The sequence below is a fragment of the Equus asinus genome, chromosome 3, assembly GCF_041296235.1.
Source record: "Equus asinus isolate D_3611 breed Donkey chromosome 3, EquAss-T2T_v2, whole genome shotgun sequence".
Lineage (NCBI taxonomy): Eukaryota > Metazoa > Chordata > Mammalia > Perissodactyla > Equidae > Equus > Equus asinus.
Window position 1 is genome coordinate 137,515,492 of NC_091792.1, and position 20,152 is coordinate 137,535,643.

The 20,152-nt window shown below is 43.5% G+C and overlaps 1 protein-coding gene across 22 annotated transcripts in view; it reads right to left on the reverse strand.

Annotated features, from left to right (window-relative positions):
- The window catches only part of PCDH7 (protocadherin 7), a 398,823-nt gene extending 385,976 nt beyond the window's left edge, over nucleotides 1–12,847 (reverse strand). For 21 of the 22 annotated variants that reach the window (XM_070506087.1, XM_070506083.1, XM_070506081.1 and 18 more), the window contains exon 1: nucleotides 8,335–12,847. In XM_070506087.1, the coding sequence (XP_070362188.1) occupies nucleotides 8,335–11,511 (3,177 nt within the window). In that variant the 5' untranslated portion in view covers nucleotides 11,512–12,847. Of the gene's footprint in view, nucleotides 1–1,719; nucleotides 2,188–8,334 lie in introns of those variants that run through there. The other variant, XM_070506101.1, reaches the window with a different exon arrangement.
- Between the last annotated feature and the right edge of the window lie 7,305 nt (nucleotides 12,848–20,152).

Here is a 20,152-nt window from a genome sequence, read left to right on the forward strand (position 1 = left end):
CAGAAGGGAAGTCTGTGTAGGGATAGACACCAATGGCGACATGTTCAAAGACTGGAAAAAAAAGGCAAGGGAATGATAATAGGCTTCTCAAAAGCTTGTTGCTGTTGATAAATGCTGCTGTAATAGCATGCTGTCCATCATTCTGATTCAGCTTAACAGTACACTAAAATCCTTGGGAGTGTTGGTAAGTTTTTTGTTTTGATTTATTACATTTTTCTAATCATCATCATAAACAGCGATAGTCTGCCACTCTAACAGTCTAAAGTGGTGGTTCTCAACCCTTTTCAACTGCTTCCAGTCACAAATTTTTTACATAGTAACCATGAACAGGAACACACACATGCACACAAACACAACTGAAACTTGGATTGCACAAGACAATATTTACTCTTACTATATGAGTGATGAACTCGGAATGTTTCTGCTTTATTTCATATCTTTCTAATTGTGGTGAAGACTCACAAACTGATTCATATCCCAATAGTGTGTTGCAACCTAAGTTTGCAAAACGCTGCCTTAGAATGTTCTTCTTTGTGAAAGTATTCATAAATATTCCCTCTCTGCGGTTACACATTAGATTATCCCAAAATTCTGGACTTCTTCCCCTCTATAATTTGTAGTTCCATTGATGATTTGTTACCAGATTCACTGTTTAAATATATTTAAGAAAGTTTGCTACTTGAATGAAGAAACATGACATTTCCAAGAAGCAGAAAATGGTAAGAGTTTTTTCCACCAGCTTCTTACACTGTTTCCTGTGCTCAAAACAAAATAAGAAGTTGAGGATAATTAGGTTTTATTCATAAATTTCACTATAGCCTCAGTGATGTGTCTGAAAATTTTCTTTTTTGCAAAATTAAATAACAGGCAATAGAATAAAAAGCCAAAAATATATACGTTAGAGGTTCACGTGGGTTACAGTGTATTTCCTATCATTCCACATTTTAATGTTGTTCAAATATTTAGCTATTTTTCTTAAAAGGCTTTTATATTGGCAATGATTCACCAAAAGAAATCTCAAGAATTTGACATTCTTAGTATTTCAAAACTCGGGGAAAATTTCAATAGGGCAGATGATGCCATAAATGTATTCAGAAGTTATCAAAATTTACACATGGAACACTTATATTTAGGCATACAAACACATACGACATAACAAATAGAGATGTAAATGTACAAACAAAGAGAGTTAGTGGGACCGTCCAGAGGATTCCCTGACTTACCTAGACTATCACTTATACAACTAAAATCGGCCACTTGCTCTCGCAACAATATGTAACAGGCTAAATTCTCCGAAGCTGCTTGAATTTACGTTATCTGACACCAACTAGAATAGCCTTCAGATAAATGTAGCTCACAAAAACAGGAGCCACATATTCTTTCTGAAAGTGACCAAAGTGACGTCAGTAAATCTAACTGAAAGGTTCTAACTTTTCGTAAGGAATTTAACCAAAAACAACTTGAAAATTCTTTAGTCAGTATTTCAAGATTAAGGAAAAATCTTTCCATTGGAAATACAAAATTAATCTTTCAAATTTGTTTCGTAGGCAATATTTTTTATAAATGTTATTCAAGACCCTTGCATACACATGTGTGAGACAACACACAAACACACACTGTGGCATTTAGAAACACACACAGAAATGAGCACGAGACACTGTCCTTTAACAGAACTATCTCATTGGCGTAGAAAAAAATGTGTGATTACACAACAACTTTAAAAATATTGAAGAATTTAGGATTTTATTCGAAGTTGGTATTGAACGTATTATAGACAAAGACTTACTAGACCCAGTTTTCCTCGGTTCACACAAAGCCAGAGTCTTAAAATTATTTTTGACATATGCTTTTGGGGTTTTTTATAGGCTTCACTACTGACTTCCGCTAACCACCTCTTCGAGAATAGAATTCCTGGTGACTTAGACATCCATTAGTAGCACATTTCTTTATTAATACTGTTTCTTTTATATGTTTATTTATTTCAATACTATTTTTCCTTAAATGAGAAAAAAAAACTTGAAAATCAAATGCACAAGTGGAACAAGCAGTGATTGGCTGACACCCCACGGCCAAGGGCAGGCTCCAGCAGCTTTCGGAGTAGCAAGGTCATCAGAGTATGGTGCATAATGGAGCATCATATTAGAGTGGAATTCAGCCAAACACAGTAATGTATGGATGTAGACGCATCTGAAAGAAGGAAAATAAAGATTTATGCAGGTACAAAAAAAATGCGATGAGAAATTTTCCCCAGTGTCTTATTCCCAATCGGAATGCTGGGGTAGAGGTTTTGGAGCAGAGAATTTTTATTTGCAAATTATGTGTTTGTAAATAATAAATATGCTCAGGGAAAAAAAAAGTTAACTTGTCAGGCGAATCCTTCTCAGAAGGTTTAACAGTTTTTTGTTTGTACACAGCATTAGAGTTCAATACAAACATCACTAAAGTCCTGAAAATAAACCTTTATTTCGCCTTTAAAACATTAATTCACCAGAAGTGATAATTAAGATTAGTTTTAGTGGTTTCAGCTCAATTCTTCTTGGAATGTGAATTCTCCCACAACACTAATGCTAAATAAAGCACTGTGTAATGTTCCGAAACAGTCCCTGCTTTAGAAAAGATTCTAAGGGCTTTTAAAATAAATACGAAAGAAAAGCAAAGCTGACTCAAGATATATATGAACAGATCTTACTATTTCTATAGAGTCATAGTAAATAAATGGATGGGAAGCCTTACTAGAGTCTAGAAATTGGTTATACACAGCTTAAGCATAAAGCTCTAAACAATTATTATACTAAATTTCCTCCATAACCCCCACCACCACCCTCCCCCAGGAAAAGAAATAACGTTAAAACGTCTTATAGCATTGGTGGCTATGGCAAAGCAATGGTTCTGTCACACTATATTTAGTTTTAAAAATAGTTCAGATTTCATTTTTGAAATTAATTACCTCAATCATTTCTATGTTATCAATATGTAAATTTAGAATCTAATACACTAGATTCGTTAACTGCCTAACAAGGAAGCAATCCAACTGGAAAATAACAAACTGTCAAATGCTTCTAAAAACTTGCTAGAAAACAAATTTAGAGGAAAAATTAGTTCATGATTGTGTGTTAGGGATGCTACTAAGGTAAAGGGCACCTGCAAAGAAGCGTAGAAGCCAAAAATATCATCAATACTGATGGAAAAGATAAAAGACTATCCCAATTAGAATGCAAAGAAAGTTTCATACATAATTTATAGAAAGCTTTTATTAATCTCCATTAAAATAGGTTGTTACTGAGGAAATAGTAAATGCTGGATAGAAGCTTACATCTCTTGTTACTGTTCTGCTAAAATTAAAAATTCTGTCAATTAACTTGTTGAATATACATTCTAAACCATGTTAAGTCACCTTAATGTATGTCATCAACTGCTATCTTCCATAAGGGGGAAAGAAATATTAATTTCTTTCAAAATCTATAAAATTTGAATTACAATTTCCCCAGTAATTTTACAGATAAAAACTAGAGCCCAAAGCAGAATTATATTCTATTGTAAAAATGTCATTCTTCATAGCCAAAATATAGTTATACTTACATAAATACATCTCCACAGATTTCTATTACTGTTGAAATATATACAGAGAAGGCTGCAGAAATTCACTTTTTTTCTAAGGCAGCATGATAAATAAAAAACTTTGGACTCCGCATTCTATGCCTTGGACTCTTGTCCACATTATACCCCTGTAATCTTGTGATCGCAAGCAAATTACTTTTTCAAACTAGGCCTCAGTTGCCTCTAAAATTATATAAAATGAGGGGACTGGTTTAGTTGGTATCTTTTAATTCTAAAATGTGATGACTCTAGTGATTTTAGATCCAGACATTAAGCAGCTGATTACAATATATTTTATTTCAGTTTTGTATATGTTTAAAGTTCAAATGTTTTCCACATATCTATGTATGAACATCACAATGAAACAGAAGTCTAATGGCACCATAGTTGGTTTCTATCAATACATCACCATGCGTTTGTGTGCATGTGGAAAGAGAGAAAGTTACTTTGCAATATAGACCATGTGCACACTTTTCCACATATGACACAGGAAGATAAAAAGAAAAAATGATTTCACTATATTCATCCTGCTGCATGATTTACTTAAAATCTTTATATGGACTTTGTGGTCTTAAGTCTTAAATCATTAATCGACTTAGGGTAAGTTTGGGATAAGGTTCAAACTGTCATACCTGGACTTCCATAAAAACTTGCATATTCATTGCAAATCAAATCAGTGGATGACCCTTTCCTTGTTTCATAACTATCCAGAGATCCAGGTAATGCTGCTTTAGTAGATTCCTCCTGACTAAAGACCTAGTCTAACTTTCATCAGCTATTAGCCTCTTCCCTATGCTATCAGGCCAAATTTAACAGAAATCCCACAATATGCAGATTCATTGTGCCTCTGGAAAGTCTTCTTGGTTATAGACAGGAGAATCATATTATAGAAACTATGCTTATAAAACTAAAACTGGAAGCTGTGGTTGGCATCACCATGTAGATGCATTTCCACTATAATATGTATGGTGTAATATACATTCACAAATAAATTGATATTTCGTTTTCTCAGCGCCTAGAACTCTAATAGATGATGGCAAGTCATCCATTTGCTTCCAGAATTGAAGTAATTTAAAAAAATAATTTCTGCCATATTTTTCACTAAGTATATAATGAATATATTGAACACAATTTGATCAATTAAAGAGGTCATTATTCAGACTACATTCAGCAGTTCCTTACACAAGGGAAACTCACCAGAGTTAATATGAATTTTTCTTGAGTATTTCAGGATCAGCTACAAATGGATTTTTAAATTAATGTTTATTCAAGCTGTATTCTCTATACTCTTGCCAAAAATAAAGTACCTTACTTTCCATTTACTAAATACAATAAAATTTTTACTTGCGAGTACATTATCTAAATAAGAGCATAGCAAAGATAAACTCAACAGGACTTGAAAATAATAAGCGAAGTGGTAACTATAGTTTTATATTGCCTATTCATCTTTCAGAATTATACTAATTTTTTAAAGAAAATTGAGAAATAGTTAACACATCATAAAACGCTGGAGATTTAAAAATAAATAGAAAAATAGGATACTTCTGCCTTTACTTTACAAATCAAAAGCACAACTGTACTTCTAGGTCACGAAACTTGAACAACCACCAATAGCAGGTTTACCAAGCAAAGAAGAATGAAATGGAAAGGTGGACATACTCTCAATAATGCTGTCAAGGATCCACATTTTGCTCGACTAGACACATTATTTAGTTGAGTGCAAAGCCTTTTCACTGAACTGCAAAGATCTGAACTAAGAAAACCAGGGTTACGTCATCAGTTTTCCTAATGTGTGGATTTCAGAAATAATTCCAGCAACTCTGCAACACACATCTTCTAGATTCTGCCAAAAAGTAATATAGAAGCTTGATTTGAATGTCTCTAGAGCCTATGAAAACAAACCAAAATGAGGCATATGTGTGTGTGTGGGGGAGCATTATTTACAAACTTTTATTTCTACAAAGCTGTTTAATTGTTATAATGTAACCATTAACAGGACTTAGCAGCAACATTTTAAAATGTCTAATTCTCATGAAGGCAAGACACTGTAATAGACATCACTTCCATTATATCCCAGATAAAGAACTATGACAAGGCAATTCAGAAAAATTATAAATAAAATGAAGGGGCTTTATGTCAGATGAAATCTCAAATTTTTAATTAATCCCTACCATAAGGAATTAAAAGAAGGCAACCCGCAGGTTTTCCTTAGACAAATTCAGTATCAAAGGGAATAAATTATAACAAAACCACGTGGGTTGGTTTTTTGTGGGGTTTTTTGGACAGGTTTAATTTAAAAAAATATATTTTGACAGTATGGAAAAACTAAAGGTAATATCTTTTTTTAAATAAAAATAGAAAATCATCTACTTATGGTACAAAAAAATCAGAACAAAAAAGATCCTGTTTATTATCTTAGATGTCTAAACCAAATGTAACTTTGTAAATGGATCCCTTGTGCCCTGACAGCAATATTGAGGAGATGAAGGGTATCAGTTACTATTACTGATTACATTAAGGGGAATGTGTTTCATTCACCTTTATTTCATTTTAGGGCAGCTATTTATTGTGGTTAAAACCTTATACATCTTTTGAATATCCAACGACATACAAGTTTTCCAAAGTCACTTTTGGTAAACTGCATGATTTATTCCAATGGCTTTGTAGGTTTTCTCTTCCGATATATGGATTTCTTTGCTCGGTTAAGAGACCAACACCATACATTAGTTTATTTATAAGCATATCACTTTGCCTTTTAAGCAGGATGCCAAAACACTTTTGATATTGGCTGTTTTAAATATTCAAGAATACAGAGCTAACACCATTTGATGAGCCAAATAAAGCTTAAGTGTCAGCACAGAACATATGAGGTGATTGCATAAAATATCTATAAATCTACCACTTGATATGTCCACTCAAAATTTAAAGATTACACAATTTAGAATGCAAATGCCATTCAGCCACAGGACAAAAAGTCCCATTAGGATAACAGCTGAGAAGTAAATATTTTGCAGAACTCTCTTTTCGCATGCTTTTGCATTACAAATCACCATTTTTTAGGGAAATTTCTACAGATCTCAATTTATTTGTGGATGTTTATAAGTAACCTTATAAAAGTGCTGTTATTTTAGCTGGAATCATCCTTGTTTACAAAACTGATAAAAGCACCAAAAACAAAACAAAAGTCAGCTTCTAACCTCAGGTAAAGCAATAACACAACAGATACAAACTCTCCACTAGTCAAATTTCAGTTTAGCAGAAATCAATAACTCAGGCTCACGGGCATCAAAAGACACATTTACAAAAGCCATTTAGTACAATGTAGTTCAAACCCGTGTTCTCGTGGACTGTTTTGAGTATTGGATATAAAAGCATGTTAAGTCTGTTTCTTCTTATACAAATAGCTGAAGTAAAGTACAATATATAGAAAATATTTCTTGAGGAAAATAATTTTTAAAATTATGAAGGCAATAAGGAATTAATATCTTTCCTATAATATCTCTAATGAGCCCACCAATAACATCTTTAATGAGGCTATAAAATAACTTTTTCCTTTGCCTTAATTCTTCTCAGATCACACATTCCACATGCAAAGCACACTTAATACAAAAACAATTCTTCAATGTTACTTGACATAAATGTGTTTCTTTAGATGAGCTCTGGAGGTAAGAAATATGTAATTTACTAGAGTTATTAGTGGAGTTGCTATAGTATTAGACACAGCAGTTTCCAAAAGATTTTTTTTGTTGTGTGCACAACTTTGGTGGATGGAAAAGTAGACTTTGTGAGTATTACATATATCACACACAAGCAAAACTTTCAAAAATAAATTTTATATTTTCTGCAGTTGACTTCAAAATACACCATTTTCTTTTCACTATTTCCACATTTCAACAAGAAACAACTATGTCAAATATTCCATATAACCTTTATATTCTCAGTATATCACAATGGATACCAAAATACTCTTGCACACAGTGCATTAAGCATGAACATTTTTGTTGCTTAGCTTAAATAATGAATGGTTCATGCAATATACTTTTGTTTATAAACTCTTAATACCAAACACAAAAAATGCAGAAGACGATTTCATATCCTCATAGAAGCCAAATTCTTAGAGATAGGGAAGTATTAAAAATGTAGTTTTGCATAAATTTGCATATCACAAATATTTTTAAACCAGCATTTTTGTCAAAGTAGTCAATATTTCAATATCTCATACACGGTACTACATTTGCATGAATCAGTGTTTGCTTATCTGCAAAATCCTGCGTAATATATAACATAGTTAAAAGTTTTATAGTGTCCAATTTGCACAGATACCACAGTAACTTAGAAATTTCCTCTCTGTATACAATTATCCACTTAGTAGCCACAAAAGAAAATAATTTCAAGTTAAAGGTAACCATCCAAACAATATATACATATTTATTCTGGAAACAGAAAAGGTAGGATGAATTAGGGCTGTCAAATACAAAGAGAAGTGCAAAACAACGCCTACTTTGAATATTTTCTCTCGTAGTTTAGTAAACATTGATCTAACTTGCAAAATACAGTGGTGCACCTTGTGTAGATGGCCTCTATTAAATTAATGGTGTATGAATTAACACTAAATTCCTGCTATTAACTTTTCAAATAATAGCTTTAAAAGTGAGAAGACAAAACTTTATAGAAGATGCTCTGTCTCCTAGTTAGTAGCCCTCCTAGGATATTAAATATATTTGGGATGCATCTTACCTGTTTGCTGTACTTGTTATTGGTTTGACAGCTGTACTCAGAGCAGTGATCTGATCCAATTGAAATGTTGTCTCCTGCTCCCACAAATGTGTTGGCTGGTGGTAGATCTTGTACGGCCTGGTGTTTTTTTCCTGCAGTTGGTGATTGGGGGTGAAGCTGGACAGTAGGCAATGGGGAACTAGATTTGTAATGCCTGGCCAGGTCAGGACTGCCAGGCCCACCGTTAACCGATCGGTATCGCCCCATGCTCGGGCTGTCTGACAGCTTCTCATTGACACTATCATACCTCTGTCCATTTGGTTTAGAAGCTTCTACAGTGACAATGCTGCTGTAGAGGGGCTGCTTAGATTTTTTGTTTTTCTTGTCCTTTTTAGGCTTTTTAGATTTGTCATGCTGTTGGGGTGTAAAAAAGTCTTCGTGATCTTTTTTGCCAGCTTCGTAGCCATTTTTATTTTTGGACCGGCAGTACCTTGCCATCACCACAATTAAGATGATTAGAATCACTGTCATAATTCCAGCAACAACCCCAATGACAATACTGAGTCTCTGTTTGCTAATTTCGTAGCTTGGGTCACCAGCTATATCCTGGGTGAGTGGGGTGTGCAAACTTCTAGCTATCTGAGAGTCAATCACAGTTGCATTAGAAACACTTTCATTGACAAACACATGCACCAGAGTCGTGGTGGACTGGGAAGGCTGCCCACTGTCATTCACTTGCACCACCAACCTGTGCAAGCCATAATGCTTATGGGTGAGTTTTCCCACTAAGGAAACCACACCACTGGTGGAATCAATCTCAAACAGCTTGAAGGGATTCCCTCCCACAATGCTGTAGTTAAGGTCTGCATTGATGCCATCATCACTGTCTGTTGCCAACACTGTAGCTACTACTGTCCTGACATTACTTGAAGGTGGCAGTAAAGTGTAGGAAATGTTTCTGGGAAGGGTAACTGTAGGAGCATTGTCATTCTCATCCATCACAAAGAGAGAGACTGTGGCTGTGGCAGATCTGGGAGGATCTCCCCCGTCCACAGCCTTGACTCTGAATGTATATGTGGTCTGATGTTCCCGGTCAAAAGACATCGTGGAGTAAATGGTCCCTGTGTCATTTTCAATAGAAAAAATGTTACTGTTCTCCTCTATGTACAGGCTCATCTCCGCATTGCGCCCCTTGTCAGCATCCATCACCGTCACCATCCCCACCGGGCTGTTGGGCTGCAAGTTCTCTTTCACATAAAAGGTAAAGACGTCCTGCATAAACTTAGGGTCATTGTCATTCTTGTCAGCCACCTGCACAATCACCGTGGTGCTGCCCTGCAGCACAGGGATGCCTTTGTCTTTGGCATTAACTTTAAACTCATACCTGTCAGTCTGCTCGCGGTCCAGCACCGTATTGACGAGGATGTCCCCAGAATCGGGATCAATGGCAAAGATCCCCATTACAGAGGACTCCAGCGAGTAGGCAATCTCCGCATTCTTCCCGCTGTCAGCGTCTGTCGCCAGCACAGTGGCCACCCTTTCGCCAGGAATGTTGTTCTCGGGAAAGTAAACCTCCACCACTGACTGGCCAAAGACGGGAGGGTTGTCGTTAGTGTCTCCCACCTTCACAACCAGAGAGTTGTTGCTGGAGAGGCTGGGGCTGCCCGAGTCCACTGCCACTATGACCACGTTGAACTCCCGGGTGGTCTCATAGTCCAGAGGGGCCGAGGTGTGCAGGAAGTACTTTTTCTTGTTCTGGTCGCCCTCTGTGTCGCTGGCTGGCTTGAGCTGGAAGGGCACGTCGCCCACCACGGTGCAGGTGACCACCCCGTTCTCGCCTTGGTCTCGGTCTGACACCTGCACCAGGGCGATGGGAGTGTCGACCAGAACGTCCTCGGCCACGTTGGCCACCCCATCCTTGAGCGGGATACGCCCGATCTTGCGGATTTCAATGGATGGCACGTTGTCGTTCTCGTCCTTGATGTTGAGGACCACGGTGGCCTTGTCGGTCTTGGGGGGCTGCCCGCGATCGCGGGCCATGACTGTGAAGCGCAGCTGGTTCACCTCCTCGCGGTCGATACGGTGCAGGACACTGAGCCAGCCTGACGTCTCGTCGAGGCGCAGCAGCCGCCGCACTGACTCGGTAGCCGCCCCGAACACGTACTCGATCTGCCCGTTGACCCCCACGTCCAAGTCGGCGGCACGCAGCTGCAGGATGGGGGTCCCAGGGGCGCTGTTCTCGGCCAGGTCCGCCTCGTACACGCTCTTCTCGAAGCGGGGGCTGTTGTCGTTCACGTCGGTGATGAGCACCCGCAGGATAGCCTGAGAGGAGCGAGGCGGGTCGCCCCCGTCGCGCACCCGCAGGGTCAGCTCATAGGAGTCGCGCTGCTCGCGGTCCAGCGCCCCCTTCACGATCAGCTGCGGCTGCTTCTCGCCATCCGGGGTGTCGGCCACCTGCAGTTCGAACACGCTGCTGCGGCCCCCGGGGTTCGCCCCGCCACCGCCCTCTGGCGCGTCCAGCCGCCTCTTGGAACCCCCGGGGCCGCCGCCGCTCGCGCCGTTCCCGCCGCCCCCGGGGTAGGGGGCGCTGTCGGCAGCCCCGGCGCGCCGGCCCTCGCCGCCGCCGCCGCCGCCGCCCCCGGGCTCCTGGAGCAGCTCGTAGCGCTCGATGCCGTTGCGGCCGAAGTCACGGTCGGTGGCGGTGGGCAGCAGGTAGAGTGTGCCCACCGGCCGGTTCTCCTCCACCGTGAGCGTGAGCACCGGCGACGGGAAGGTGGGCGTGTTGTCGTTGATGTCGAGCACGATGACCCGACCCTCGAACAGGTCCACCCAGCTCTGCGAGGGCCCGATCACCGACACCTCGAAGTCCAGGAAGCACTCGTTCTCGTCGAAGATCATCTGACACTGGGGCAGCTTCTCGCGGTCGATGCGCCGCTCGCTCGTGCTCAGCTCGCCCGTGAGGTTGTCGATCTTCAGGTACTCGGAGCCCGACTCGAGGCTGAAAGTCACCTCACCCGAGCCGGTCACGATGCCTAAGTCGGAGGCGACGTTGCCGATGCGAACGTCTGCTGGGCCCTCCTCGGCCAGTCGGTACCGGAGGAGTTGCTTGGCGGCCGCCAGGCTGAGCGACAGCGGCAAGAGGAGACAGCAGCCCAGGCACCAGCCGCGCGCCCATCCCATGGTCCGCATCCTCAGCATCTTCTCTTGCTGCTGCTGCTATTGCTCCTTCTAATCACAGCCCCCTCGGCGCCCCCCTCCTCCGGGGCCGCCCGCCTGCCCTCCTCCCAGTCCTCTCCCCTCTCCGGGAAAGGAAGAAGCGATAGGGAGAGGTGGGAGGGGGCAAGAGCAGCGTGCAGAGTCGGCAAAGGGAAACCAGCGATAGATCCTTCTTTTTTTTTTTTCCTCCTGCTTCTTCCGAAAGTTATTGTTTCATAATTCATGCAATGGGTGCTAATCGCCCGCTCGCCGGCCGCCGTTCAGTCGCAGTACTCACAGTTCACGGGACACTGCGCGCCGCGGGCTCGGCGCCCCCCCAGAGTCATCCCCGCAGCGGGCGGAGGATCCCGGGCTCCTGGCCCCGCTCTGTCGGATGGGGCCGGAACCGCTCCGGCAGGCGGGCGGTGGAGCCGGGAAGCGGCGGGGAGCGAGCCGGCAGCCTCCCCCGCCTGCCAACCCCGCTGGTCTTTGCTGCTACTGGAGTTGACTCCAATTCACGTTCCAGCCACTCACTCCAGAACCAGCTTCTGCTCCGGCTGCCCAGGCAAACGTGAGTCGCTTCCTGCACGAGGCGCCGGGGCCAGCAACAAGCCAGTCTCAACTCCGACTCCGCTCAGGCAGCGGGGGAGCCAGTCAACAGATCGAGAATGAAAAATCTCCGGCAGGTCGCTTCGGGCACCGTGCCGTGGAGAACAGTCGCGTCACAGAGCGGTCCGCGTCCGGGTAACCCCCGCGCGCCGAAGAGCAGCCCGAGCCATCTTCAGAGACGCCCAGAGAGTCAGTCCCTTCTCACCCCCGAGAGCTCGGGTTTCTCTTTTTTCTTAACAACTCTGCGCAAGGTCATTAGTCACGAAGCCGCCGCCTGAAACCGCAGCAGCCGTTCGCCCACGGGGGCGAAGGCTGAGCCGTGCGCACCGCGCGGTGCCTAAGTTTGGGTTCGCCGCCGCAGAGTCCGTGCCTTTCCTCACCTGCATTCGGCCCGCATGTCGGAGCACTGGGATCTGCAGCGCTGTGCGCGATTCAGGGAGGAGATTGCAGCCTCTCTCTCTCTCCGTTCTCTCTCGATCCCTCCCCTCCCTCCCTCTCTCTCCTCCCTCCTCCTCCTCTCTCCTCCCTCCTCTCCTTTCCCCTTTCCCCTTCTCCCACTCTCTCTCCTGCACGTTCCCTCTCCTTCACTCCCAGTCCCAATGCTGGCAACTCGAGCTGAACTTGATCCCTTTGCAGTTCAAAGGTGAGCAAAACAGGCTCGGTGCGCAGGCGACGTTGGCCTGGCGAAAGCCCCCGGCCGGGCTCCCTTAACGGCAATTAACAAAGATGCCCAATTCTGTCCGGATTTCCGAAGAAAAGCCAAAGGCATTGGGGAGGAGGGTGGAGGGGGAGGTGGAGTCAGAGACAGCTGCCAAGTAGCTTAAAAAAAAAAATCCAGTTTGCCAAGGGGAGAAAAAGTGCCAGTCGGTTGTTGCCTCGGAAGTGCCCTGGCACGGCGGGTGAATTCCGCAGTTGTCTCGTCCCCTTTCGCGTCTGGGAGACTCTGGCGCGGGCGCTCCTGCCGCCCCTTGGGCTGTCACGGCTCGAAGACACTGAATGGCAAGTGGGAAGCACCCGCTCGCTAGCTGCAAGCCGGAAACCCGCAAGTTTGCCCAAAGTGGTGGTTGCTGCTGGGAGCTCGGTGGCTCGCTCGCGGCTCAAGCTTGTCCCTGAAGCTGCTGTGGCGGCGGCAGCGGCGGCGTTAGCAGCCGAGGCGCGGAAACTACACACTCGCAGAGGAGGAGGGAGAAGTGCCGGGGGGAGGGAGACAGGAGGGAGTACTAGTCAGCCGCCGCGCTCCGGAGAGCCCAGCTTCAGCCCCGGGGCCCATTCCGAGTATGCACAATCCCAGGCAGTCCCCCTTAAGCCAAAGCCTGCCCCCCACCTTCCCCGGCGAGTGCAGCCGCTTTCTCCTCCCGGGGGAGGGGCTTGCTTGTCCTCCCGGGGGCTGGTGAATTGCCTCTTGCTCCGACTATTGCGGAGTGAGTGTGTGAGAGCGTTGGAGCGGGAGTCAGGAAATGTTTCTCCTTCTGCTTCTCCCCCTTCTCACACCGTGTTCCCCACCCCCTGGTGTCTCCTGTTGGCAATTTATCGTCTTGGTTAGGGCATGATTACCGGTGTGGCTTGGGGGACCCCGCGTGCGCCCAGGGAGCCACGCTGATGTTCTGAGAAACCGTGATGGGCTGCAGTGGTTAAGAGAGAACATCAAACTCCAGAAAGAGTGAAAGAGGGATCCTTTTTTGGGAGCAGAGACTTCGGAGGACTGGGGGTGGGGGGGCCTATCTTTGTTTAAATGCTTGGCATTCCTGTCATCGTGCTTGCTAACGGGGGTAGACCGGGTGTGTGAGCGCGCCTGGGGAATAAACACATGTTGGAAGCCTCGATATTATTTTCTGAGCAGAAACCTGCAACCTTTAGTAACTGGCAAAGTGTAGCGTCACCTATCTGGATAAAAGGGAAATAAACTTTAATGGCAACTTTGTGTACCGAAGTGTCCCTAGCTCCTTTTCTCTCCTTCTTTTGACTTTGTGCCACTCAATCGTACATGGTATTCCCCAACGCGAGGCTTTCCCAGCTTTCAATCACGGCCACCGCAGCCCGCCTCGTCAGATTTCAGTTCTGGTTGTGTTTTCTGAATTGTAGCCATCGACTCTTCATTTATTTCAGCGGCTGTTAAACAAGGGGGGCTCGCCAGGATTAAGGGGGTTGCGGCGGGCAGGAGCTATTTGGGGAGAATTCTTACCATCTCAAAAGAGAAAAGGGGCTGCTGCTGGGATTTGGTTGGTTCTCAGCTCGTCTGCCCAATCTACAGGCATGGAGGGGCCTCCTCCTAAAGGGAAATTTAAAGCGAAAAGAAGAAAAAAGAAAGAAATCTGTCCGGAGTGGGTACTCTGCCTTTACGAGACCTATGTGAGGAGGCAGAACGATTTCAACAAGACAAACACCAATAAAGTCTACGAGCAGATGTAGCGCGCGGTTGTTGAGGCGGGCGCAGCCAGCAGGAATAGGGGGGAGAGGCGGCCGAGATTTCCAAGCTCTCCTTATGGGGGATCGTAGAGGCGCGGAGGGTGAAAGTGTGCGTGGTACGTGCCAGAGAGCTGGCGACTATTTCCCAGTCTGCTAAAGCAAAGGCACTCCGGGGGTAGCGGCGCCTCCTCCGGGGCCAGGCCGGGAATCCGGCCTTCCCCTCAACACCGCCCCCCCTCCACCGCCGCCGCGGTCGCTGCCACCCGAGCCGCTCGGCTCTATATCTGCAGCATCAGCGAGAAAAGCTCCGCGCGCAGACTCAGTGCGCACCGCCGCAGTCTGGAGACGGGGGGCGGGGGCGGACGCCGCAGCGCCTTTGCGGCCGGCTAAGTGGCAGTAACACCAAATCCCCCTTGAATTTGGCAAACTCTGGTTTATCAGAATGCCTCCCTCCCTCCGACACCCGATTCCCTTTTTAGCAGGGTCCAAGGCAAAAGAAGGAAGCCGTCTCCACTCCGCGGCCTTGCGCTCGTGCATTCCGATGCGCGGCAATATGGTGCAGTGCACTCCCTCCCTGCGCCGCCTTTACTTAGATTTTACAAACTTCGGGCAGCCGCGTGGGCAGAGATGTTGTGCACTCTCTCTTCCCTCGCCAGACCGTAAACTTGAAAAAACCCCTGCGCATCTTCAAACATTCGCCCACCGCTCCGGCACGCAATCTCCAGGCGCACACTATCGAGGGGTGGAGGAGTGGCGGCTTTTCCCCACAACGCTGCACCTTTCTTCCCAGATGACCCGGGGGCGCAGCGCGTCCTTCACAGTGGAGTGGCTTCCTCACAGCGAGCGGGCGGTACTCTCCAGTCCGCCCCCCCCTACTCTCATCCCTACCACCTCCGCCGCCGAGCCAAGCCAGCGTGGGAACGGGGTCCGACGTGTGCGGCATGGAGAACAGCGCGGCCCGCCTGCCCGGGCCAGGGAGCCTCCTGGCTTTCCTCCCTCCCCCATCGGTCCCCGGCTCCGACCTCTCCGCCGGAGCAGCCAAGGAGCCGTGGCGGCTTTGCCCGGCGGCGCGGTTCTTGGGAACGGGAACGGAATGGGCGGGGTGGGGGTGGGGGCGAGGTGAGAGGAGCCCTCGGGGTGCCCTTGCCGCGGCCGGAGCTCGCAATCCTCTTCCGCCCCCAGTCTAAGGACGGACACTCCAACTCCTGCCTCGCCAGCCTCCCGCCGGCCCGGAGGATGAATGAAGGCGAGAAGCCGTTTCCCCCACCCCCGCCCCATTTCCGCAGTCTTAGAGCCAGTGTCACAAGTGCTCAGCAATTTCATTAAATGGAACCGGGGGACTTAATCCCCCCCGGTACCAGACCTCACCCAGGGAATATGATATCCGGCTTCGCTCCCACCCACAAACCCCGCCCGGCTTTTCAGACCCGAGGCTGCATTTATCTTCTCAACCTGAGAGGAAAGGGTTTAGAAGGAAATGGGATCGAAAGTGTAACTGGCTGCAATAAATTAAAGAGCCCGCTACTGCCGCTGCTGCTGCTGCTGCTTTGGCGGCCAGAACTGAAGAGAGAAGGCGAAATCAGTGTCCTGTAGCCTGCGTTGAGTGATGGGACGTCATCGCTTGTATGAAGCAAAGTGTTTGAGGAAATGTTGGAATATTGGGGATTTTGGTTTTTTCTTTTTGTTTTTTAAAGGACAATAAAAAGAGCTGTCCCTTTGAAATCCAGATATAAAAAATGAAATTCATTAAAATAGAAATACCACCCAGTTCTAATAGACATTTTTTAAAAAGCTTGGCCATCGGCTCCTTTTCTATGCCAAATATCCTACCGTAAACTTAAAATATTCAGTAATTTGGGTTTTTTAAATTTACCTACTAACCTTGCTTAAAACTGCTTTGCACTTAAGAAATATCAGTGACTGAGCTGAAAAATAGCATTCAGGGGCCGTGATGTAGTTTGAGCCTCAAGAAAAGACAGGAAGAGATGTAACAATCACCAAAGTTTCTGCGTAGGAATATAAAGAAGTAGGTGCTGAGATATGATCTCAGGGGGGCTTTCATTTATTATAGACGCTGTATTCACAATAATACAAGACAAAGGTTAAATACAGTAAACATGATAGCCAGTTCTGGAAAGAAATATAAAGCAATTTGACGGGAAGAGAGAAAGTGACTCAAGAACTCCACCAAGGGACAAATAGAGGAAATGACACCCTACATCTCCAACTCTATTGACCTTTCATCTTTTTAAAAAGGATCCTGTATATCCACTTACTTATGTGTAGACATGAATTTGAGGCCTTTCTGATCAATCATTTCTCCAACTACTTTTGGTAAATTTCATACTTTAGTCTTCTTTCTCTAAATAATTTTTCAGAGATGATTGTCCCTTAAACATCATTTCAAATAGTAAATATAACTATGCATAACTATTGTCTTATAGCAAATATGATTTTGATTCTTGGGACTGTGAGAAACTTTAGGCATATTTTGCAGCCTTAAATCCATGCTCATAGTATTAAAATGTGTAGTAGACTGAAATGGCTAAATTATTCATTGCAATAACAGACTTTTTGATAGACATTAAAACTCAGCAGTTTAAATAAGGAAACCACAGATTTCCTTTTAAGCAGGTAATAACTGCTTGCATCAGTGGTTATTTGCTTGGTCTCCAGCCAAGAAGTAGAACCAGTTGTGCTGTGAAATCATGAAATCAAGTTATACAAAGCTATATACTGCAATATAGCCATAAAAGACGAACACAAGGTAAGAACTAAACTAATTCGTATTACCTATCGGATAACTATAAAACATTTCCACAAGGCCAATATAAAAACTCTATTTACAAGAAAAAGAAACTCAGGAAAATAATTTTTAAGGGTTTATCTAAATATTAATTCATAGGCTATGTGATTTTCTGATTTAAAAAGAGTGTTTTCAGTTTTCAAATGACATTTGATAGAAATGATTTTCACTTTAAGCTTAGCACAGATTGACAGGTGATTTTTTTCAATTTCTTAAGTTTGCTTTATATATAAAGAGCTAGCCGGTTACTCTAAGCGGCAAACACATTGTCTTTTACAAAATAATTTACAGAGTTTTTTTTCCATCTTTACATTAATTTTTATACATTTACATAAATCTAAGTTCGGGTCCAAAACACAGCAATTTTGCAAAATCCGGGTGAGTTTTTGGGTAAAGACCCTTGATAAGTCAAAATAGTATATCCTATTATTTGTGGCCATCTGAAGCTGTTCCCTGTCTCTGTCTATGGTAAAAATGAACATTCCAATGCCCTTTGCAGCATGAACTTGAGATATTTGGCATTTCTTTACTACCATGGCAGCATATGTCAAATGATGCTGTGAATAATGACCTCTAAGCTAGATAATACATTAAGGATTTTAGGAAAGAAATCTCATTATCATGGCTTGTATGAATATAATACTCAAATAAATGACCTTGTTTGTGCTAAGAATGTTTGAAAAGTACGAATTAGCTATATTGACCTATGCTAACTAGATCACTTCTTAGTTAATTATCAATACCAGGTGGTGGAAAACTTCATTCAGTCAAATTTAACCCATAACGTTTAGAAAACACAAAATCTGGAATGTTTATAGAGTGGGTAATATAGTAAATTTGACTGACTACCTTACAGCAATGAATTTTCCAATGATAAATGATGATCCTTATATGGTAATCCCTGGGACCGTTCTCCAAACATTTCTGACATCTGGATCTAGGGTAGGACTGCACTTCTCGGCCCCCTTGTGGTTAGATGAGGCCACTTACTAGGTCTGGGCAATTGTGAGTGGAAGTATCAATTCACTTTCAAAGGGAACATGGATGGCTGAAGTGAAATCATCCTTCAGCTTTATCAGTCAAACTGATCCTTGAACTAGGGCCACTATCTGGAAACTGTCAATAAACTTCAGACCAACATTGACTTTGGAAAGTAGCAGTATGTTTTAAATGCCTATTCCAGCACTTATTTGATGAATTATCAAAATATAGTTGGATTAAAAGGCTTACCCAATAGACAATATGGTTTTCAACTATATCCCTACGAATCAGCAGTTGTGCTATTTAGCCACAGGTGGAAATACAGTTCCAGTGGCAAGGCAAGTTCCTCATAAAACTATGTAAATTTGTACCTGGTGATTTTGTGGGTTTTCTTTTTTTTTGTTGAGGAAGATTAGCCCTGAGCTAACATCCTCTGCCAATCCTCCTCTTTTTGTCGAGGAAGGCTGGCCCTGAGCTAACATCCATGCCCATCTTCCTCTACTTTATATGTGGGATGCCTACCACAGCATGGCTTACCAAGCAATGTCATGTCCACAACCGGGATCCGAACCAGCAAACCCCAGGTCGCTGAGAAGTGGAACATGTGCACTTAACCACTGTGCCACGGGGCTGGCCCCTGTACCTGGTGATTTTTAACATTGGCAAACATATTTTAGTCTAGTTTACTTTTTTCCTAGGAACTGGGGTAGAGTTTAACACTTTTAACAGGACTTTTGATAAAGTAACGCTGACTCACTGTGAGATGAGAAGATAATAATGATACTATGTATTTATAGTTATTTTTTTATTTCCTGTTTTGGCTGCATAACTGATTTCCAATATTGTCTCCAAAGGACTGGATTAAAAAAAAACCACTATAAGGATGTAAATGGAAGTTTTTAATTTGGCTAACTTATGTATAAAATTTAAGTGTTTTGATGCATTATTAAGCTAACAACTGTGATTAGTAACAGTGTATATCATCAACAGTATACATCTGAATTCAACACTGGGAGGTTTACTAGATCCTTCCGTTTCTGAGTGTTTCCTTTTTCTCTCTGGAGATGTTAGCTACATCCTGATGATGTCTGCCTATTCGAAAGGAAGAAACAATAGCTACCCCTGCCTTTTCAGTGACATCTAATATAAAGCTTCCCTTCTCGTCTAACAAATGGGCAGCTTTGCTTCTATCTTTCTTGTAAAACAGATTTATTTAAAACATAGGAGAGAGGGTGATAGAAAAGCATGGTAAAATTAAAAAGGTATCAGTGACACTAAGGCAGAGCTCCAGTTTCTGTTTGATTTTGCTCTATAAAATAGTATTTTCCAAAGGTCTATAAGCCAACATTGCCTTCAACTACCAAAGGTTACTTTCTTTAGGCATCCTCCTCAGTGCTCCTCAGTTTCTGAACTGCTCTTATGGGCAGACTTACTGTGATGGTAATGAAGCTTAAGCTTTCAGGGTCTCTCACTTGTACCAACCTCTTCCAAGACCTTGGGGTGACTGAGGCTGCAATAATGGGTTTGCACAGTCATATGTTTTTGAAATTTGCAAGAGTAAGAATTTTAAGTGCAGTAGGTTAAAAACACTGCTTCCTTCCACTCCAATTTCCCCTGTAACACTTTCCTTTAAATGGTGTTAGAGAGCCCCAGGCATTTTTGGGATCTAGTTAAGGGAAAATTGAGATGCCAATATATCCTAGTTAAGGGAAAGTTGAGATAAGGATACATTTAATTTGAGTGTGTTAAGATGTATTTTTGTGGATTAACAGTCTCTTCCATTCATAGTTAAGTTATTGCCAACAACCAGAATGACTTCCAAGAATTTGCCCAACATCCACA